The sequence below is a fragment of the Fundulus heteroclitus genome, unplaced genomic scaffold, assembly GCF_011125445.2.
Source record: "Fundulus heteroclitus isolate FHET01 unplaced genomic scaffold, MU-UCD_Fhet_4.1 scaffold_537, whole genome shotgun sequence".
Taxonomy (NCBI): Eukaryota; Metazoa; Chordata; class Actinopteri; order Cyprinodontiformes; family Fundulidae; genus Fundulus; species Fundulus heteroclitus.
This window is the reverse complement of record NW_023396964.1, coordinates 1-23709: the sequence shown is the minus strand read 5'-3', so window position 1 is coordinate 23709 and position 23709 is coordinate 1. Positions and strand designations below refer to the sequence as shown.

At 46.0% G+C, this 23709-nt stretch overlaps 1 protein-coding gene and 3 long non-coding RNA genes across 4 annotated transcripts; all 4 read left to right on the top strand.

Moving 5' to 3' along the window:
• Window positions 1-992: 992 nt before the first annotated feature.
• On the top strand, window positions 993-5011 carry LOC118561035. Its single transcript, XM_036132747.1, has 7 exons — window positions 993-1871; window positions 1980-2045; window positions 2532-2597; window positions 2706-2771; window positions 4112-4177; window positions 4292-4351; window positions 4460-5011. The coding sequence occupies exons 1-7, from the start codon at window positions 1077-1079 to the stop codon at window positions 5009-5011; spliced, it is 1671 nt and encodes a 556-aa protein (XP_035988640.1). The 5' UTR covers window positions 993-1076.
• Window positions 5012-20102: 15091 nt separating this feature from the next.
• On the top strand, window positions 20103-20771 carry LOC118561033. Its single transcript, XR_004929733.1, has 3 exons — window positions 20103-20146; window positions 20299-20520; window positions 20609-20771. It is a non-coding gene; the product is annotated as an uncharacterized LOC118561033 (long non-coding RNA).
• A 674-nt stretch (window positions 20772-21445) lies between these two features.
• Window positions 21446-22007, top strand: LOC118561034. Its single transcript, XR_004929734.1, has 3 exons — window positions 21446-21533; window positions 21622-21665; window positions 21914-22007. It is a non-coding gene; the product is annotated as an uncharacterized LOC118561034 (long non-coding RNA).
• Window positions 22008-22057: 50 nt separating this feature from the next.
• LOC118561032 lies at window positions 22058-23048 on the top strand. Its single transcript, XR_004929732.1, has 3 exons — window positions 22058-22178; window positions 22329-22685; window positions 22836-23048. It is a non-coding gene; the product is annotated as an uncharacterized LOC118561032 (long non-coding RNA).
• Window positions 23049-23709: the final 661 nt, after the last annotated feature.

The following is a 23709-nucleotide window of genomic DNA, read 5'->3' as shown; positions in this document are numbered from 1 at the left end:
AGAGAGGGTTCCCAATCTTTTGTATCATAGCCAGTAGGGCTGCACAATTAATCACATTTTAAATATAACCACCATTTTAAAAAACGCTATTTCCTTATCCAGAGGTCTACAACTTTTGGCTACGTAACAATTAATGGATCAGACGCTTCCTTTAGCTGTCAGTAACTTGTTTAAACTGGGTTTGCCTCACGTGGAAGGGTAGATTGCTGCAGCAGTGAGATGATCATGTTTTATTATTTGTTTTAGAGTTATAATTATACTTTTTTACCAGAAACTTCCAGGAATCTCACCATAGTATTAAGTACCGGTCAGACTGTTTAATACTTTGACTTCTTTGCTGGTTGCACTTTATGTTCAACAAGGATTGATGTCCAACTCAACCAGCTGTTCTCTTAAATATCAAAATTCTGATTAACCAAAACAGTTACATTTTTTGTTTTAAATAGACCTTGTTTATAGCTAACTTCCACCCAGCTGTGTGACCGGCTGTTTCTCAATCAAGCAGTTAAATCTTTTATAAAACATGAAGACGTTTATTGAGGGGAGGGGTCCTTCTCACCCTCTGAGCTGCAGGGGGCGCACCTGTCACTAAAACACTGAAACACTTTAACTTTCCCTCCTTTAAATTAAGACAGTATTTTCCTGTGGTGCACACTGGAAGGCTGGGGACGTACCTAGCAACGGTTGCTAAGCTGATGTGCATTCCTGAGTGGAACTTCTGCATCACAGCAGCTCCTGTGATGGTGATGACATCACAGGAGCTTCTCTGCCTTAGAAGACCGTGTAACGGAATTATTCTCTCCTTCTGGCACTTTCTTTGTGAGAGACAGACGTGTTTTTGGTGAGAGAAAACGAGTTAGTTATCGATAGCTTGAGATAGTTTGTGATTTACGATTTTTACGATTTTACATTTTTTACAATTTTTACGATTTTTACGAATAATTTAGTTTTACGATTGATTTAGTTTTACAATTGATATAGTTTTACAATTGATTGATTGATTGTCAATCCCAGAGCAAACGCTGGGATTGACAATCCCAGCGTTTGCTTTACGAACCCGTGCAAACGAAGAAGCCATGAACGACTCCACCAGTTCAGGGGCTCCAGAAGTCCCAGCAGACTTTATGATATCATTGATGGAAGATTTCTTTTCGTCCATCTCAATGGAGCAGACCGTGGATTTGGCCGTAGGAGAACCCGATGATGACACCTTATCTAAGCTAAAGGAGCTGGTGTTGGATGTTGCCAATCTATGTACCGCCTTCATCTACAAAGCACGCTTCACATCTGGGGATGTGGAAACCGTTGTGGGCAAGTCAGTACTGACATCATTTCTGGACTACCTTAACATGCGTCCAACGACTCAACCCAAGAGCTTTGACATCTTCAATAAGCAATTAGTCAAACTTGTCAAAGAAAAAGTGAGCTATGTCCTCGGCCCCATGGATGATCAATTAGGTTTTTATGTCTCTGAGATGGACAGACTGGATATAATGCTTCCACATGCAGAGATACTAATAGAGGAACTGTTAGCTGAGAGGCGTATACAACATCAGCAGAGGAAGCAAAACGTTGTTGAAGACCAGCTAGATGCCCTCAATAGGCAGCAGACAGAAGAGCTTCAGCCCATCGGTTTTGATCGGGGTGATTCCCAGACTGTGGAGGAAAAACCCACTCAGAGATCTCGGGGGTCCCTCCGTAGGTACCACCATTTGTGGTTTGAGATGTTACCGGTGATCCCAGAGGAACCAGAACTCGAGGAGGCAGAAGCAGAGATCAACAAGGAGAGGGATTTTATTCCTGAGGACCAGGAATCAGATCTGAAGCTGGTGGACGAATTCATTTCTGAAGAGCTTTCAGCGATGAACAAGGTGAATTATTTTATCTCTAAAGAAAAGAAATCAGATCTTTAGATGGTGGATTGATTTACATCTGCTGAGATTTGTGAAATGATGAAGGTCAATTATTTTCTGTCTAAGGAAAGGGAGTTGGAGCTGAAGATGGTGGACGAATTCATTTCTGAGGAGCTTTCAGCGATGAACAAGGTAAATTATTTTATCTTTAAAAAGAAGGAATCAGTTGAGCAATGGGGTGTTTTAACTAGTCCACAGTTTTAAATAAACACTGCATGCATTGGAACAAGACGAACTATAAATAACAGCAACCAACCCAGATGATCATGATAGACATAATATTTATCGCTCTGTTTGAACAAAGTACTGATATAAAGTTTTCTACTCAATCAATATATGTAGTTGATAGTAAGATATTCAAATGTTTTGTTTGCATGTGGACTTTGCTTTCTAAAAAGATATATTCCAGTGTATTCCTTTTTTTACAAAATATGCAGACAGAGATTTTATCAAACAATAGGTTGAATATCTCAATTATACTAAATTGGGGCTTGCCAAAATCAGCCTTTTTATGTACGCTTTTGGGGAGGGTGTCCGGAAAAAAATAGTATGTTTGTACACTTGTGAAAATATCTAGGATTTTGAACAACACCTAAGGTCAATTATTTTATGTCTAAGGAAAAGGAGTTGGAGCTGAAGATGGTGGACGAATTCATTTCTGAGGAGCTTTCAGCGATGAACAAGGTAAATTATTTTATCTTCAAAACTAAAGACTCAGATGCTTAGATGGTGGATAAATTTATATCTGATAAGATTTCTGCAATGATGAAGGTAAATTATTTTATCTCTAAGGAAAAGGAGTCAGAGCTGAAGATGGTGGACAGTTTCATCTCTGAGGAGCTTTTTGAAATGTGCAAGGTAAATTAATTTATCTTTAAAATAAAGGAATCAGAACTTTAGATGGTTGATGAAGTTATATCTGATGATGTTACTGAACTGATTCAGGGGTTGTTTCCAATGTCCAGCCCTTTCACATGTGCTCAAACCCTACTCTTTGGTGGTGGGGGTCTTGTGTACGCATAAATGATGACCTGCTGTAATACGGCCCGTATTTTTAGCACATTTTGCTCTTCTCCTGCATAGCAAACTTGTTGACAGAGAGGCGGCAACAGTGTTGCCTAATTTGCTTATTATAAACTGTTTTTCATTTCTTTCTAAAGTCACTTGTAAATTTTGTGAGTCACAGGTGGTATTTTTTTGGCTTTGTTTCTGAACATGAGGTTACTTATTTGGGATTGAGACCTGCTCATGCTACTGCTGCGTTACAGACAGCAGCCGGCTAAATATCTGTCTGCACACACACCTTGGCCTGAAGTGTTTCTGAACCGTGCGTTTCTGACTGTGCTTTGTTTTTGCCTTGCTTCTCTGCCCTTCCCTCAGAGTCCAGGGCTATTGCCAGTGGCCAGCTTTCAGAACGCGTATCTCTGCGTTTCATTTTCTTCCTGCATGTTGCAAAAGGTCCTGCATAAAGTCAGTAGGAGATTAGTTGTGTCGTCTTATTTTGATCAATTTTAACAACACATAACAGCTCTGAAAACATGTTGCGCTAACGGCTGGCGTTCCCTTAGGGTGCGTTCACACCAAATACGAACAAGGCTAATTTTTCTCCTTGATTCCCTGCTGTTGGTCGCTTGACATTTCGCCTCTCTCTTGCAAACAATCCGCAGAGAAAACAAAGCCAATTTCACCCACGCTCGCTTTACTGGGTCATCAAATAGGAGGAGCATCTATACGTTAGCCGGTTTCTCCTGTCTGTAACACTCACCGTGGTGGACATGGATTTTACTGAGCAAGTCACAGTGCTGTATGTAATGAGTCCAAAACCCTTCGGTTTCTAGGGGATTGGTGCGTTTGAGCAATGGGATGTTTTAACTAGTCCACAGTTTTAAATAAAAACTGCATGCATTTGAACAAGATGAACTATAAATAACAACAACCAACCCAGATGATGATGCTAAACATAATATTTTTCCCTTCGTTTGAACAAAGTACTGATATAAAGTTTTCTACCCAATCAATATATGTAGTTCATATTAAAATATTAAAATGTTGAGTTTGCTTTCTAAAAATATCTATACCAGTGTATTCCTTTTTTGCAACATGTGCAGAAAACAATTTTATCAAACAATAGGTTTATTGCGTCCGAAACATATCTAGGATTTTGAACAACCCCTAAGATAAATTATTTTATCTCTAAGGAAAGGGAGTCGGGGTTGAAAATAGTGGAAAAATTCATCCCTGAGGCGCTTTCAGAGATTAACAAGGTAAATGATTTTATCTTAAAGACTAAAGACTCAGATGTTTAGATGGTGGATAAATTTATATCTGATAAGATTTCTGCAATAATGAAGGTAAATTATTTTATCTCTATGGAAAAGGAGTCAGAGCTGAAGATGGTGGACAGATTCATCTCTAAGGAGGTTTTAGGAGTGAGCAAGGTAAAGAAATTTATCTTTAAAAAGAACAAATCAGATCTTTAGAGGGTGGATGAATTTATATATGAGGAAATTTCTGAAATGATGAATGTAAAATATTTTATCTCTAAGGATAAGGAGTCAGAGCTGGAGATGGTGAACACATCCATCACTAAGGAACCATCAGAGGTCAAGGAGATCAAAAATATCATCCCTCAACAACGTTTACAGACCCAAGATATCTCAGAGGATATCATTGAACCCTGTAAAAATCAAGGGTTGGATGACAGAGCTGTTCCAGTAATCACAACAAAACAGCAGAACAAGGGAGTTGGAGGGAGGATCAAAACGTTCCTCCAAAAATACATTCAGCGGCGATACAAGAGAGTTGCACCACAGCAGTCGTTGGCTGTTAAAGAGGAACCCAGTGAGGAGGAGACGGATGTCGCAGGGCTGAAACTATCAGTGTCTGAGGAGCAGACACTTGACATCTTGAGAGCGGTCTCTGGAAAGACTGGCTGGTCACAGGCCGACCGCTTTATCTTGCTAGATTTAAAGGACGTAGAGAAGGCAACACTTTCTCTTTGTAGCGAGAAAATACTGAAGACAGCAGAGAAACCCATCCTTAAAAGGGTTTTCTCTTATGTCGGCAAAGCCCTCTCCAAGCCCTTTAAAAAGTCCTGAGGGCCACCTGAAGTGGTCCGGTTAAACCGGGCAGGTTTCCAACAACTTTGGAAACAATCAACACAGCTACATTCACTGACAAATCTTTTCACCCAATCTTCACCAAGTCAGCACCCAATAGTCATGGTCTGAATCGGACATTATTTCATCCACAGGCAGATAGATGAACGACGGGTGTCAAAAATGTTGACTCCAGGAGGCCGCTACGTCAGAAAGGGCCACCAGAGAGCATGAGTGGTGGCACGGTGAGTGAAGCAGTGGTGTCACAGGCAGCTACCGGAGCGTCCAGCAGTCAGTCGGAGCAGCAGGTGAAGGTCAGTGAACACAGAGTCTGTCTCGCAGGCTCCTTAGACAGCATCACCAGCACTTGATGGAGTTGGATAGGGTTTGTGTTGTAGGTTCATGTGAAGGTGGGTTGTAGAGATCCATTAACCTAGCTGATGGAGCATTCAGATGTCCTGGTGAACAATGATGGAACCAGACATCTGTAAGCCCCTCATGCTATGTATTTAGGCTGTTTGGGAGTTTTTCTGTTACCATTGGTGGACATGTGAGGTGTACAGATGATGATATTAACCCCACCACATACACACACACACACACAAACACTATGGAGACTGGAACCTGGGCTGGACTATGGAGACTGGAACCTGGGCTGGACTATGGAGACTGGAACCTGGGCTAAACTATGGAGATTGGAACCTGGGCTAGACTATGGAGACTGGAACCTGGGCTAGACTATGGAGATTGGAAGATTGGAACCTGGGCTGGACTATGGAGATTGGAACCTGGGCTGGACTATGGAGACTGGAACCTGGGCTAGACTATGGAGATTGGAACCTGGGCTGGACTATGGAGACTGGAACCTGGGCTGGACTATGGAGACTGGAACCTGGGCTGGACTATGGAGATTGGAACCTGGGCTAGACTATGGAGACTGGAACCTGGGCTAGACTATGGAGACTGGAACCTGGGCTGGACTATGAAGACTGGAACCTGGGCAGGACTATGAAGACTGGAACCTGAGCTAGACTATGGAGATTGGAACCTGGGCTAGACTATGGAGACTGGAACCTGGGCTAGACTATGGAGACTGGAACCTGGGCTGGACTATGAAGACTGGAACCTGGGCAGGACTATGAAGACTGGAACCTGGGCTAGACTATGGAGATTGGAACCTGGGCTAGACTATGGAGATTGGAACCTGGGCTAGACTATGGAGACTGGAACCTGGGCTGGACTATGGAGACTGGAACCTGGGCTGGACTATGGAGATTGGAACCTGGGCTAGACTATGGAGACTGGAACCTGGGCTAGACTATGGAGATTGGAACCTGGGCTGGACTATGGAGACTGGAACCATGGCTGGACTATGAAGACTGGAACCTGGGCAGGACTATGGAGACTGGAACCTGGGCTAGACTATGGAGACTGGAACCTGGGCTGGACTATGAAGACTGGAACGTGGGCAGGACTATGAAGACTGGAACCTGGGCAGGACTATGGAGACTGGAACCTGGGCTAGACTATGGAGACTGGAACCTGTGCTGGACTATGGAGACTGGAACCTGGGCAGGACTATGGAGATTGGAACCTGGGCAGGACTATGAAGACTGGAACCTGAGCTAGACTATGGAGATTGGAACCTGGGCTAGACTATGGAGACTGGAACCTGGGCTAGACTATGGAGACTGGAACCTGGGCTGGACTATGAAGACTGGAACCTGGGCTAGACTATGGAGATTGGAACATGGGCTAGACTATGGAGATTGGAACATGGGCTAGACTATGGAGACTGGAACCTGGGCTGGACTATGGAGACTGGAACCTGGGCTGGACTATGGAGATTGGAACCTGGGCTAGACTATGGAGACTGGAACCTGGGCTAGACTATGGAGACTGGAACCTGGGCTAGACTATGGAGATTGGAACCTGGGCTGGACTATGGAGACTGGAACCATGGCTGGACTATGAAGACTGGAACCTGGGCAGGACTATGGAGACTGGAACCTGGGCTGGACTATGGAGATTGGAACCTGGGCTAGACTATGGAGACTGGAACCTGGGCTAGACTATGGAGATTGGAACCTGGGCTAGACTATGGAGACTGGAACCTGGGCTAGACTATGGAGACTGGAACCTGGGCAGGACTATGAAGACTGGAACCTGGGCTAGACTATGGAGATTGGAACCTGGGCTAGACTATGGAGATTGGAACATGGGCTAGACTATGGAGACTGGAACCTGGGCTGGACTATGGAGACTGGAACCTGGGCTGGACTATGGAGATTGGAACCTGGGCTAGACTATGGAGACTGGAACCTGGGCTAGACTATGGAGACTGGAACCTGGGCTAGACTATGGAGATTGGAACCTGGGCTGGACTATGGAGACTGGAACCATGGCTGGACTATGAAGACTGGAACCTGGGCAGGACTATGGAGACTGGAACCTGGGCTAGACTATGGAGACTGGAACCTGGGCTGGACTATGAAGACTGGAACCTGGGCAGGACTATGAAGACTGGAACCTGGGCAGGACTATGGAGACTGGAACCTGGGCTAGACTATGGAGACTGGAACCTGTGCTGGACTATGGAGACTGTAACCTGGGCAGGACTATGGAGATTGGAACCTGGGCTGGACTATGGAGACTGGAACCTGGGCTAGACTATGGAGACTGGAACCTGGGCTGGACTATGAAGACTGGAACCTGGGCAGGACTATGAAGACTGGAACCTGGGCAGGACTATGGAGACTGGAACCTGGGCAGGACTATGGAGACTGGAACCTGGGCTGGACTATGGAGACTGGAATCTGGGCTGGACTATGAAGACCGGAACCCGGGACCAGAAGCTGGACTTTGTAGCTGGACTTTGGAGTATAGAACTCCAGGCTGGAGTGTGGAGCAGAGAGGAGCTCTGGTCAACAGTGGCCGAACCGCTGGTACCCATGAGGTAGCTCTGGAGACCTGAGACCAAGGTGGTACTCTGGAGAGCAACATAGAGGCCTGGAGATCCACTGACGCAGCCCTGGAGAGCAGGAAGCCGGTTTGTGTCTCCATGGAGCTCTGGCAATGACGGCAGAGGTAGGTTCACCTGGACAACCATGTCAGAGAATTGAGATGAATAACACGAAGCAGCTTGTTCTGAAACCTTTGGAGAACTGAGATTAGGAAAAGAAGGCTGGCATGAATATTTAACATGAGGTACTAATGGTAGTGACGGATCTGGAGCCGTTGATGGCGGTGATAAAGATATTGGATACCTGGATACTCTAATTTTGATAACCCCCATTTGGAACGACGAGTAGGAGGCATCACTGTAATGCATCACAGTGACCTCTCACTCTGCCCCATCTCCATCCTGGTTGAATTTTCTTCAACATCTTGCCTTCAGATTGCCCGGTGCCTAGTCACTCATTGCTGATGTCAACTACTGCCCCCCTAAACCATGGACCTAATTTATTTCAGATTTCATAGATTTTGTCACACAGCTATCCTCCATCTCTCCATCTGACCTGCTTCCTGGTGACTTTAACATCCACACCCCCCACAGCTATATTAACATGTGATTTCTTGGACACCTTAAACTGTCTCCAGCTCACACAGCATGTCAGTTCACCCACTCATACACATGGACACATATGGAACCTGGTTTGCTCAAGTCTCCATGTTGCCATTAATAATTTGTGACTTACTGACCTCACAATTTCTGACCATCTGGCAATTACTTTGGACATTAGCACCCCCCCCCCCCCCAAACCCACACGGACAATAAGAACCGGAAGTCACTCTCTCCAAACACACTTTGTTCCTCTTCATCCACTGTAATCTCTATCTCACCTTCCCTCTGATCCCACAATCATTAATCTGGTCAATTTTTACAACCACACTCTCTCCTCCGTCCTTAATCAGTTAGCCCCTCTTAAAACAGCTACAGTCTCATTTTCCACCTCAGTCCAATGGTACACATCTAAACTCCCCGAACTCTAAAAGAATCACAGAACATTTGAACATCTTTATAGAAAAAACTGGTCTCACTGTCCTTTCCAGAGCTTTTAAAGATTCTGCCAACACTCACAACTTGGCACTCAAATCTATAATTCTACTCAGACATTATTCATTCTAATTCCTCAAACCCCAGCACTCTATTTTCTACATTTCCAAAACACACCAAACCACAAGATAACATTACCTCCACATTCACAATAGTTAAGTGCAATAACTTAATGACATTTTTTAATACAAAAAAGCAAACCATTAACTGCTCATTCACAACCACCCCTCCCCTCAAGACAGAGGTAGGTATGTCTCAAAACAGAAGTTGGTGGCAGCTGGGTAGTTGCAATGTTCTTCCTTGCTGCTGAACGTTTGAGGGTGGACAGGCTGGAGATGGAGTACCTTGCACAGGGATTGTGATCACAGGTAATCCCGGAGGAGAACAACGATGACCTGGAAGCGAGGATTGGAACCAGAATACAACAGCGAAGAAAATTCCAAAGATCCAAGGCTTAGAATTGGCATTTGTTGTCGGGAACTGCTCCCCTTTATCCAGTTCCTGATTGGCTCTTGACAAGTTGCACCTGTCAGCCTGCAGCACCTGTCACACCCTGCCTGAGGAAGGGAAACAGACATACCCCCACACTGGTTCTGGAGACACAACAGTCTGGGGTTTTGGGCTCTGAGGAGACGAGTGGACCCTGGAGTGACATTGAGCAGACTGAGGTGACAATGAGGAGACTCTTTGGCGGTCAGGAGGGGACTCTGGGGTTACGATGAATTGAGTCTTGGGCTGTCAGGTGGCATGAAGTAGGGTCTTGGGCTCTCATGTAGTAGATCAATATGCTCTGATGAAAACCACAGTACAGAGCACGACAGCTTTGCTGCTATGGACATCCAGAAAGGAACCATCCAGCCCCCTTGATTATCCTGAACGGGCTTGAAGGTCTTATGGTGTCGCTTCTTTTGAGAAATGAGGATGAAGCAGCAGGCAAGCATGAAGTGTCAGCTGGATCCCCGAAAGCAGAGACATTAGCTATACCCTTGGAAGCAGGGACAGAAGACCTGGACAAATTCTTGGCAGCGGGAACAAAAGCATCACATTCCTCCACTCAGCTCTTGAAGTGTTTGCCACATCTAGTCTTTAAATGGTGAACTAGGGCCTTTGAGGAGCCGCTCATGCAGTAACTACCCATACTGATCTTAAACCTCTTGAAGCTCATGTCTACCGGATCCGAGTTTTGACTGGATTCTTATGTCATGATGCTGCTGCAAGGAGAACAGAGCTTTTACAAAGGACCAGACAGAAAAATGTTGAAACTGCTATTATTACAGGAGGATGGAGTGGGTAGAAAAACAAACTGCTAAGCTTATATAGTCTGAAGAGAAATGACAGGCAAAGCAGAAGGGCTAATCAGTGAAGGTGAGTTGCAGCTAAAGGAGAGAGAATGGAGAGCAATCAGGTGAGATTTGAATCAGCTGAGACTTAAGCCAGCTTCACACTGACTACGTTCCTTGCGCGCTCCCTCTTTTCATTAAAAAACGTGCCACACAGCACTCCAAACTAGATCCGTTGTCAAACAGACATTTAACAATATAAATGTAACATGACTACAAATACAACACAAAAGAATCAACCAAAGCAATACACCACACAATAAATAGCCTAAGGAAAGGAACTAATTTGGCAACACCTTAATACCATAACAAACAGACAAAAGAACTAGATTAGGCAGAACCTAAGAAGAAAATTATCATAGTCAAGACACAAAGAAAATTAAAATATAAACATCAATAAATCAAAACACTAACAGTGGAATCAGACATCTGTACATCTCATATATGAAGCAAGAAGCCTGAAAGGCCTTTCTTACCTTTGCTTGGTGTGTGGGGCATACAGCTGTCATGGGGATCAATTTTAGTATCAGATGTCTGTAAGCCCTACATGCCAGTTAGTGAGAACAGTTTGGAATTTAGTGTCTGTTCAGCACATGTGGGGCATACAGATGCGAGGTTCCTCCATTGACCGCCACAATATTTGTATACCCCACATACTAAGTAAATAATGTAGTGTTTTGTGCTATTGCCTGATATGTTGAGCTTTCTGTTATCATGGTAGTGAGAATGGTTTGGAATTTAGTGTCTGTTCAGCACATGTGGGGCATACAGATGTGGGGTTCCTCCATTGACCACCACAGTATCTGTATACCCCACATACTAGGTAATGAATCTGGGTTGGTGTTTTGTGCTATTGCCTGATATGTTGAGCTTTCTGTTATGGTAGTGAGAATGGTTTGGAATTTAGTGTGTATGCAGTGCATGTGGGGCATACAGATGTGGGGCTCCTCCATTGACCACCACAATATCTGTATACCCCACATACTAGGTAATGAATCTGGGTTGGTGTTTTGTGCTATTGCCTGATATGTTGAGCTTTCTGTTATCATGGTAGTAAGAACAGTTTGGAATTTAGTGTGTATGCAGCACATGTGGGGCATACAGATGCGGGTTCCTCCATTGACCACTGAGGTATCTGTATACCCCACATACTAAGTAATGAGTCTGAGTTGGTGTTTTGTGCCATTGCCTGATATGTGGAGCTTACTGTTATCGTGTTTTTTTATGCTGGGACAAAAGATCTGTATGCCCCACATGGCAGGCAATGAGCCAGGGTGAGCATTTAATGTTTTTGCCAGGCATGTGGGGCTTACAGATGTCTGGTTGCTCCATTTGCCACCATGATATCTTTATGGCCACATGCTAGGGAATGAGCCTGAGTGGGTGTTTCAAGCTGTTGTCTGGCATTTGGGACCTACAGTTGTCATGGTTAGTAATGCTATAACCAGACATCTATATGTGCTATGTGCCAAACAATGAGCCTGAGCAAGTGTTTTGTGTTCTTGCCTGGTATGTGTGGGCAGACAGATGTTATTGTTACCCAATATTCTATCAAGATATTTGTACACCCCTCATAACAGATATTGAGCCTGGGTGGGCGACTCATGCTATTGACTGGCATGTGGGGTGTACAAATGTCATTGTGGCTCAGATGTATGTACATCCCAAAGGCCAGGCATGGAAACTGGGTGGGACATTTTTGCCATGTCCCAGCATGTGGGGTACAGTTTTCCAGGATTCCAATGTTGGAACCAGACAATGAGTCTGGGTGGGTGTTTTGTGCCATTGCCCGGCATAGATATTTTATTGTGTTCCAGTACATTATCCAGACATATGTAAACCCCAAATGTCATGGAATGAGACTCAGTGGGTGCCATTCCCTGGCATGTGGGGAATACATAGGTTTGGTTCCAACATTGGTCATCATGACATTTTTATATCCCATTTCGACAGTGCCATTGTCTGGTATGTGGCGCCCACAGATGTCATTAGCTATGTTTACATGGACAACAGTAATAGGAATAAACGGTCGAAAGCGTCATATAAACAAGCCAATTGGAATATGATAATCGAATTAAGCTCAGTCAAAATTTAATTGTATACCAAATGACAGGGGTGGTTTATGCTGATTGATCATCCGATCAGCAAGCATATGAATGCTTGGCGGCAGTGTTTCCCGCAGCACTATCTTGGCAAGGCAGCTGCCTCGCCAAACTCACGCTACCGCCTCGCCAACATTCCAAAAAAAAAAAAAAAACTAACTCGATATGCTTGCATGTTTATATGACATTAACACGCGTTTTTTTGTTGTTGCTTTCGCTCGTGCATATAGTGAATGGCAGGGAAAAAACAGGCAAAAAAACATGGATACGCCCCCCCCCACCGCTCCGCCAGTCGTCTGCGCAAAACTTGTCGTCTAACCCCCCCCCCCCCGCTCTGCCAGTAGTCCGTGCAAAAATTGTCGGTGTACAACCCCAACCCCCCCCCCTCCCGGTCCGCCAGTCGTCCGCCCAAAAATTGTCGGCGTACAACCCCAGACCCCCACCCCCCGGTCCGCCAGTTGTCCGGGCAAAAAATGGCGTCGTACCACCCCAACCCCCCCTCCTGGTCCGCCCGTCGTCCGCGCAAAAAATGGCGTCGTACCACACCAACCCCCACCCTCCCGGTCCGCCCGTTGTCCGCGGAAAAATTGTCGGCGTACAACCACAGACCCCCCCCCCCCCCGGTCCGGCAGTTGTCCGCGCAAAAATTGTCGGCGTACAACCCCAAACCCCCCCCTCCCGGTCCGCCAGTCGTCCGCGCAAAAATTGTCGTCGTACCAACCCCCCCCCCTCCCGGTCCGCCAGTCCTCCGCGCAAAAATTGTCGGCGTACAACCCCAAACACCCCCCCCCCCCCCTCTCCCGGTCCGCCAGTCGTCCGCGCAAAAATTGTCGGCGTACAACCCCAGACCCCCACCCCCCGGGCCGCCAGTTGTCCGGGCAAAAGTTGTCGTCGTACCACCTCAACACCCCCCCCCCCCCCCTCCCGGTCCGCCCGTCGTCCGCGCAAAAATTGTCGGCGTACAACCCCAACCCCCCCTCCTGGTCCGCCAGTCGTCCGCGCAAAAATTGTCGTCGTACAACCCCAAACCCCCCCCTCCCGGTCCACCCGTCGTCCGCGCAAAAATTGTCGCCGTACAACCCCAGACCCTCCCCCCAGGTCCGGCAGTCGTCCGCGCAAAAATTGTCGACGTACAACCACAGACCCTCCCCGGTCCGCTAGTCGTCCGCGCAAAAATTGTCGCCGTACACCCCCCCCCCCCCCCCCCCTCCTGGTCCGCCAGTCGTCCGCGCAAAAATTGTCGTCGTACAACCCCAGACCCTCCCCCCAGGTCCGGCAGTCGTCCGCGCAAAAATTGTCGACGTACAGCCACAGACCCTCCCCGGTCCGCTAGTCGTCAGCGCAAAAATTGTCGCCGTACACCCACCCCCCCCCCCCCCCCTCCTGGTCCGCCAGTCGTCCGCGCAAAAATTGTCGTCGTACAACCCCAAACCCCCCCCCTCCCGGTCCACCCGTCGTCCGCGCAAAAATTGTCGCCGTACAACCCCAGACCCACCCCCCAGGTCCGGCAGTCGTCCGCGCAAAAATTGTCGGCGTACAACCACAGACCCTCCCCGGTCCGCTAGTTGTCCGCGCAAAAATTGTCGCCGTACAACCCCAGACCCACCCCCCAGGTCCGGCAGTCGTCCGCGCAAAAATTGTCGGCGTACAACCACAGACCCTCCCCGGTCCGCTAGTCGTCCGCGCAAAAATTGTCGGCGTACATAACCCCAACACCCCCCCCCCCCCTCTCCCGGTCCGCCAGTCGTCCGCGCAAAAATTGTCGGCGTACAACCCCAGACCCCCACCCCCCGGTCCGCCAGTTGTCCGGGCAAAAAATGGCGTTGTACCACCCAAACCCCCCCCCTCCCGGTCCGCCCGTCGTCCGCGCAAAAATTGTCGTTGTACAACCCCAAACCCCCCCCCTTCCCGGTCCGCCTGTCGTCCGCGCAATAATTGTCGCCTTACAACCCCAGACCCACCCCCCCGGTCCGCCAGTCGTCCGCGCAAAAATTGTCGCCTTACAACCCCAGACCAACCCCTCCGGTCCGCCAGTCGTCCGCGCAAAAATTGTCGGCGTACAACCCCAGACCCCCACCCCCCGGTCCGCCAGTTGTCCGGGCAAAAAATGGCGTCATACCACCCCAACCCTCCCCCCCTTCCCGGTCCGCCCGTCGTCCGTGCAAAAAATGGCACCGTACCACACCAACCCCCCCCCCTCCCGGTCCGCCCGTCGTCCACGCAAAATTTGTCGTCGTAACAACCCCCCAAAACTTGTTGTCTTCCCACCGCCCCCACCCCAATTCACCACCTGCGATCAACGTTAACGTTAACGTGAGGTTTTCCAATGTTAGCGGAAATACGTCAGGAAGTAAAACTGTCGCGGTTCCCGATGCAACTTTTCTGTTCGATACATAAATGAGCTCAAAATTGTCGCTTACTCAGTAACGTTTCCACCGTAATTAGAACATTGTACAAGTCCATTCTTGGAGCTCTGAAGACAAACATATTTGTATAATACTGCTTTGTTTACTATTTTTGTAGTTTAGCAAAGACAGATGTACTTCTGTTTTTTGGGGGGAAATTTGAGAACTGCGTATGTCAGAGTGGTTATATTCTGAATAAATTCAGGTGCATATACATGCACATTATGATTTAATTAATTAATTGTTTACCCATATAAATGGAATAATCCAAATACATTTTAATCCAATTTTGAAATTTCTGTGCATGTAAACATAGCTATCGTGGACTAATGTTGGATCCAGACGTCTGTACTCCCCACATGCCAGGGATTGGGACTGGGTGGGCATTCTGTGCCATTGCTTGGCATGTGGAGAATATACATGTCTGGTTCAAACATTGTTTACCATGACATCGTATTGTGAATTAATTAGGCTTTGTGGGTCTGTCGTGTCATTGTCTGTGATGCGGACCATGTAGTTGTCATGGTAAACAATGTTGGAATCAGAGATCTATAAGCCCCACTTGGAGGACATTGAGCCCAGGTGGGTGTTATATGCCATTTCTTGGCATGTGAGGAGAATGGATGTTAATTGAGGCCCAATATTGGATCCAGACATCTATACTCCCTACTAGAGGTGGGCGGATCGATCCTAGGATCGATACTATCGATACCAACGCGGGTATTGATATTGAACAATATTCTTTTAACAGGATCGATCCTTTTTATTCTCTCCCGCGCGCGCTGACTGCCGCAGATTCACCAGTATCCCCTTCTGTGTCACGGGCAGGCACTCTGCTGGCTGCTGCTCCCCCTCCCCTCTCGTACATGGCTCAGCGGCGCCAGCCAATCAGCACGCAGGTTCAGCCTGTCCCGCCCACTGTGCTCTCTCAACTCAACATACACAAACAACCGCCGCGCGCGGCGCGCGGCTCCTGTTCAGACACGAAGAGAGAGAGAGAGAGACCGCTAGAGCGGAAAAACATGAAGAGAGAAATATGTTTTGTAAAAAGCCGGTTAAATTAAGTGGAAACACAACAAATGTATCTAAGCACGTGAAAAACCATGAGGAAGAAAACGTAGAGCGACAGAGGAAACTTCCCTGATTGCCCCGACAGACCCACAGACTGACGTCACTGACTGAGGCGTTTCAGTCCTCCGGAGGACATCCAGGTAGATCAGAGCAGCAGTTCATGTTAATTTTCAAAGTAGATATTATCTATCATATGTTACTGGAGCCCACACAGAAAATGTAATTAAGACCTTGAAAGAACCCAGTACATATATCCTATTAAAAAGTGTTATTTAAGATAAGATAACATTACCTAATCCTTTATTTATCCCACGACGGGGAAAATTATAGGATTAAAGCAACAAGCAGGTACGGACAAAATTACATGAGGATTGAAAGATATAGGCGGTGGATTAGGAAAAAAACACTGAACATAACTTTATTATTATTATTTAATTGTAATAATAAAATAAAAATCAAATGTTAAAAGTATTGGTATCGGATCGATATCGGCGATACTGCCCCTTGTATTTACTTGGTATCGGATCGATTAAAAATTCCCGGTATCGCCCACCTCTACTCCCTACATTCCAAGGAACGGGACTTGGTGGGCATTTAATGCCATTGCCTTACATGTGGGGAATATAGATGTCTGGTTCCAACATGGTTTACCATGACATCTTTATACTCCACATGTTAAGTAATGAGCCTGAGTGAGTGTTTCATGCCATTACCTGGCATGTGGGGCATACAGATGTCTGGTCCCATCTTTGGTCACTGTGACATCTGTATGTCTCATTAGCCAGGTTAATGGATTTCTACAAACAGCTCCATGAACGCATGCAATACAACTCTATCCAACTCCACCACCTGCTGGTGGTGCTGTCTGATGCGTCTACGAGTCATTCTCTGTGTCTGCTGACCTTTGCTCACTGTTCCAGCTGACTCCCAGACACACCGGTAACTACCTGTGACACCATCACCTCACTTATATTGTCATCACTTGTGCCCCCTGAGGGCTTATATGGACTTAGCGGCTTCCTGTATGATTCATTTTGACACCTGCCAGTGGTCTGCTTGTGGAGGAGAATAAAACAAAGCTGGACCATTTCTACTGGGTGCTGACTTGGTGATTCTGTTTTTTGGTCAGTGGCTGTAGCTGTGATTGATTTAAACTGCCATTGCTGTTATCCTCCATGTGCCCATGTGTTTCAGGGCCTCCTTCTAGTAAATGGCAAATGGCAAATGGCCTGTACTTGTATAGCGCTTTATCAAGTCTGACAACCCCATAGCGCTTTAAACTACTTTCAGTCATGCACCCATTCATTTACACGCTGGTGGTGGTAAACTTCATTGCAGCCACAGTTACCCTGGGGCAGATTAGCAGAAGCCAGGCTTCCATAAAATACAACTGTATAGTATCCATCTCTATATTTATTCAGTAAAAACCCATGTCCTGTACTTATGGAACCATTGTTTATCCTGCACTTGCTGCTATTGCACTTCTAGTTAGACCTGAACTGCATTTCGTTGCCTTGTACCTGTACCTGTGTAATGACAACAAAGTTGAATCTAATCTAATCTACCATCGGGCCCTCTGACCACCATTAGCAGGCAAAGCAGGTGAAGTGTCTTTCTCAAGGACAAAACAACCCACTGGTTGCAGGGCCATCTCTTAGCTCCTGTGCCACTGTTGTCCTTGGTAGAAGTGGTTGAAGTAAGTTTTCAGGTAAAGCTTAAAACCTTTTGGGGATCACTTGATGTTAAACCCCTAGTTTGTTTGAGGCACTAGTGTTTATTAAGTGGAAAATAAAATGAGACAGAGAGACATGAAGCAAAGATCTGTCTCTCCATGAGGACTCAAGCACAGGACAGCTGCGTTGAGGACTGGTACCTCTAGACATGAGTCACGCTCCCTACCCTTGCTAAAACACTGCTAACAGATTCACTCGGCACTGGACTCATTTTTATTTAAAATTTTATTTAACCTCAGTCCAACCATTGCTATTGGTCAGAAATGTACATGTTCTGTGTCCTGGGACCCAATTTAATATATGGACACGAACAGGTTATTTAATAGGAAACCAGTCTGAAAGCTTACCATTACCTCTATGTCTGAGATGCATTGAAAAAAAGCTGGTCACCTCTGATACCTCTTTGATGGACTGGTGATATCTCCAGGGTAAACCCCATCTCTCACCCAACAACAGCTGGATGTCTCTTTTAAAGTGTGACCAACTATGAACTATCCTATTCTTTAAAACAGTCTTCATAACATATCATGAATGATGGCTCATGGGATTCTCCCAGTCAGGACCGTCATGCACTCCCAGGGCATGTCAACTGTATCTACTTACTCCCGACCTGGTTGTGGCGCGCCTGAGTCGGTGAGGCACCTGGTCAAAGAGTGCAGTGCTGCCGTAGACCAGTGGGCGCAGCCTGGCTCCTTACAATTCCCGTACTTACCAGTAAGGGAGGTTGAGCTCTTAATGGGGTGAGCTGCAACATACAAGCAGCAAAGAAAGATGTTGCCAATCATTAGCTCACCCTTGCACCCTTCAAAGACGCCATATAGACCTCCATGAACTTGCTGGTGAGGAAGCACAAGCAGATTCCCCCCGTGGTTGTGATCCAGATGGCAGAAGAAGAGCCTGCCAAAGCTGCAGGCTGCTGGCAGCAAAGAGAGGACACAGCCACAAAGAAGCATCGCCTCTGTGCCCATTCGGACGAAGGAGCCAGAGTCACACAGGGAAAGGTCAAAGCAGCAACGGTCTGGCTCTCCGGGTGTGGCAGGTGGGAAGGAGCATCAGGGTGGGGATCCCCTCTGAGCATCGAGACTGTTTGGAAGAATGGAGTGGCTATTTTAAATTGTTAAGGATTCACCTCGCTCCTTTACACATTTTAAACATCCAGTGTCACTTTGAACATTTTCTATTAAAACATCTTGATTATTTTACATGATCTGAGGTAGACATTTTGACCAAAATGTGGGAAAAGCTTTGGTCCCAGCTCCTCTCTTCTATATCCCCCAGCATGCCAGTCAACAAGCCATGCTTTTAAATAATTTTTTTTTGTAATTGAGTTGGGAGTTAGCAGTAGTCCTGTTTTCTGCTCTTTGGGTTCTAGCATTTGAATTGGCAGGGAGATGGCCCAGATGTGATCATCAGCTGGTTGGCTGGTCTGAGGCTTCTTCATTTTGTTTATTTTGGTTAAGGCTCCCAACTCTTTTTTTATTGTTTCTTTAAAACTAACTTCAACCACTGCTATTAGTCAGAGCTTTAAATCTTCTCTGTCTTGTGACACTCGTTAAAGTATGGAACAAAACAGATTGATTAAAAAAACAAAATCCAGCCATAACCTTACAATTACCTTCCTGCCTGAGGTCATTGAAAAAACAAAAAACTCATACTTATGATTCCTAAAAAATGGTAAATACAGCTGTGGTGGACTGGTGACCTAACCAGCGTGTAAGCTAACCCATCACCTGTTGACTACTGGATATTGACCCCTGCTCATGAAATCCTCTCAGACTGGAGGATTATTTTAAGTAGCTCCTCTATTCAGGGGTCAGTACAGCAAGCCAGTACAACTTTCATTTAGACCTGACATATCTTAAGCCATATGCCTTTCCTGCCACAAGAGGAATTCAAACCCAAGTCTGACACTTTTTCAGAATCACCAAACTGTTTTTCTGGAGACCCTTATGGTACAATCCTCCTATATAATGCATAGTAAATTACCTCCAAGTGCACCCATCAAACCTTTCACCAATCCACAACTCCAACTTAGAAAAGATGGAAAGAAGGAGACAATCACCAACTCCACCATACAGCAATCTTGTGCTGCCCTCAGCCTCTGTGGATATCATCGCCTCATCTGCAACAGTAAGACATCTTCACCACTCCTTTTACAACACATTCTCAAATCATTCCAGTTTCAGATACTAATCCCATTACCTCTCCTCCAGGATACTGATAAGAATCATTCACTCCACCAATTTCCTGCCAACTTCATTATCTGCATATATCCTCTCCTCCTCTGCACCAGTAAGAAACCATCACCCCATCTTTTACATCACATTCTCAACCCATTTCAGTTTCAGATAAAACCCAACTATGTCTCGCCTTAAATAGGACTCGGTTACCTGAGGGAGACTTCAGATTGTTCTGCTGACACAAGTGGTAATCAGATGCTCTTCTTCTGTTTATCATAGATTTCTTGAATTCTTAAATTTCTTGTTGCTGTCCCTCCCTTAAAGAAATCTGTTTTCTTTGTCAATGCTCAGACATTGGATTCCAACGTATTGTTATTCATCCTCTGTGTCTTTTTTCAGAACTCTCCTTAAGAACCTCTACACCGCTCCTCTGTCTGCTCTCCTGGCTCAAGTGCTCCTCGATAACTCATCACTCTCTCACCACCTGCCAGTCCACCCTCCAACATTTTGCCGATCCACAACGTCCACTAGGAAAAGAAGGACCGAAGGAGACAATTATTAACTCCACCAATCTCCTGACCAAACTCAGCCTCAGTGGATATCCTGACTTCCTCTGCACCAGTACGACACTGTCTCCCCTCCTTCTACAACCTCTTCTCAACCCATTTCAGTTTCAGATACTAACCCACCTATGCCTCACCTTAAATAGGACCGAGTTTCCTGAGGGAGACTTCAGATGTTCTGCTCACACAAGTGGTAATCAGACACTACTCTTCTGTGTATCATGGACTTCTTGAAATCTTACATTTCTTGTTGCTGTCCCTCCCTTAGAGAAATCTGTTTGTCTTTGTCAATTCTCAGACATTGGATTCCAACGTATTATTGTTATGTGTCTTTTTTCAGAACTCTCCTTAAGAACCTCTACACCAATCCTCTGTCTGCTCTCCTGGCTCAAGTGCTCCTCGATAACTCATCACTCTCTCACCACCTGCCAGTCCACCCTCCAACATTTTGCCGATCCACAACGTCCACAAGGAAACGAAGGACCGAAGGAGACAATAGTTAACTCCACCAATCTCCTGACCAAACTCAGCCTCAGTGGATATGCTCACTTCCTCTGCACTAGTATGACACTGTCTCCTCTCCTTCTACAACCTGTTCTCAACCCATTTCAGTTTCAGATACTAACCCACCTATGTCTCACCTTAAATAGGACCGAGTTTCCTGAGGGAGACTTCAGATGTTCTGCTCACACAAGTGGTAATCAGGCACTACTCTTCTGTGTATCATAGATTTCTTGAATTCCTACATTTCTTGTTGCTGTCCCTCCCTTAGTGAAATCTGTTTTTATTGTCGATGGTCAGACATTGGATTCCAACGTATTGTTATTCATTCCCTGTGTCATTTTTCCGAACTCTCCTAAAGAACCTCTACACCACTCCTCTGTCTGCTCTCCTGGCTCAAGGGCTCCTCGATAACTCATCGCTCTCTCACCACCTGCCAGTTCACCCTCCAACATTTAGCCGATACACAATTTCCACTAGGAAACGAAGGACCAAAGGAGACAATCATTAACTCCACCAATCTCCTGACCAACCTCAGCCTCAGTGGATATCCTCACTTCCTCTGCACAAGTACGACACTGTCTCTCCTCCTTCTACAACCTGTTCTCAACCCATTTCAGTTTCAGATACTAACCCACCTATGTCTCACCTTAAAGAGGACGGAGTTTCCTGAGGGACACTTCAGATGTTCTGCTCAGACAAGTGGTAATCAGACACTGCTCTTCTGTGTATCATGGACTTCTTGAAATCTTACATTTCTTGTTGCTGTCCCTCCCTTAGAGAAATCTGTTTGTCTTTGTCATTTCTCAGACATTGGATTCCAACGTATTGTTATTCATGACCTGTGTCTTTTTTCAGAGCTCTCCTTAAGAACCTCTACACCACTCCTCTGTCTGCTCTCCTGGCTCAAGTGCTCCATGATAACTCATCACTCTCTCACCACCTGCCAGTCCACCCTCCAACATTTTGCCAATCCACAACGTCCACAAGGAAAAGAAGGACCGAAGGAGACAATTATTAACTCCACCAATCTCCTGACCAAACTCAGCCTCAGTGGATTCCCTCACTTCCTCTGCACTAGTATGACACTGTCTCTCCTCCTTCTACAACCTGTTCTCAACCCATTTCAGTTTCAGATACTAACCCACCTATGTCTCACCTTAAATAGGACCGAGTTTCCTGAGGGAGACTTCAGATGTTCTGCTCACACAAGTGGTAATCAGACATTACTCTTCTGTATATCATGGACTTCTTGAAATCTTACATTTCTTGTTGCTGTCCCTCCCTTAGAGAAATCTGTTTGTCTTTGTCAATTCTCAGACATTGGATTCCAACGTATTATTGTTGTTATGTGTCTTATTTCAGAACTCTCCTTAAGAACCTCTACACCAATCCTCTGTCTGCTCTCCTGGCTCAAGTGCTCCTTGATAACTCATCACTCTCTCACCACCTGCCAGTCCACCCTCCAACATTTTGCCGATCCACAACGTCCACAAGGAAAAGAAGGACCGAAGGAGACAATAATTAACTCCACCAATCTCCTGACCAACCTCAGCCTCAGTGGATATCCTCACTTCCTCTGCACCAGTACGACACTGTCTCCCCTCCTTCTACAACCTGTTCTCAACCCATTTCAGTTTCAGATACTAACCCACCTATGTCTCACCTTAAATAGGACCGAGTTTCCTGAGGGAGACTTCAGATGTTCTGCTCACACAAGTGGTAATCAGACACTACTCTTCTGTGTATCATGGACTTCTTGAAATCTTACATTTCTTGTTGCTGTCCCTCCCTTAGAGAAATCTGTTTGTCTTTGTCAATTCTCAGACATTAGATTCGAACGTATTGTTATTGTTATGTGTCTTTTTTCAGAAATCTCCTTAAGAACCTCTACACCGATCCTCTCTCTGCTCTCCTGGCTCAAGTGCTCCTCGATAACTCATCGCTCTCTCACCACCTGCCAGTCCACCCTCCAACATTTTGCCGATCCACAACGTCCACTAGGAAAAGAAGGACCGAAGGAGACAATAGTTAACTCCACCAATCTCCTGACCAAACTCAGCCTCAGTGGATATGCTCACTTCCTCTGCACTAGTATGACACTGTCCTCCTCTCCTTCTACAACCTGTTCTCAACCCCATTCAGTTTCAGATACTAACCCACCTATGTCTCCACCTTAAATAGGACCGAGTTTCCTGAGGGAGACTTCAGATTTTCTGGCTCACACAAGTGGTAATCAGGCACTACTCTTCTGTGTATCAATAGATTTCTTGAATTCCTACATTTCTTGTTGCTGGTCCCTCCCTTAGATAAATCTGTTTTATTGTCGATGGTCAGACATTGGGATTCCAACGTATTGTTATTCATTCCCTGTGTCTTTTTTCCGAACTCTCCTAAAGAACCTCTACACCGCTCCTCTGTCTGCTCTCCTGGCTCAAGTGCTCCACGATAACTCATCACTCTCTCACCACCTGCCAGTTCACCCTCCAACATTTAGCCGATACACAATTTCCACTAGGAAAACGAAGGACCAAAGGAGACAATCATTAACTCCACCAATCTCCTGACCAACCTCAGCCTCAGTGGATATCCTCACTTCCTCTGCACAAGTACGACACTGTCTCTCCTCCTTCTACAACCTGTTCTCAACCCATTTCAGTTTCAGATACTAACCCACCTATGTCTCACCTTAAAGAGGACGGAGTTTCCTGAGGGACACTTCAGATGTTCTGCTCAGACAAGTGGT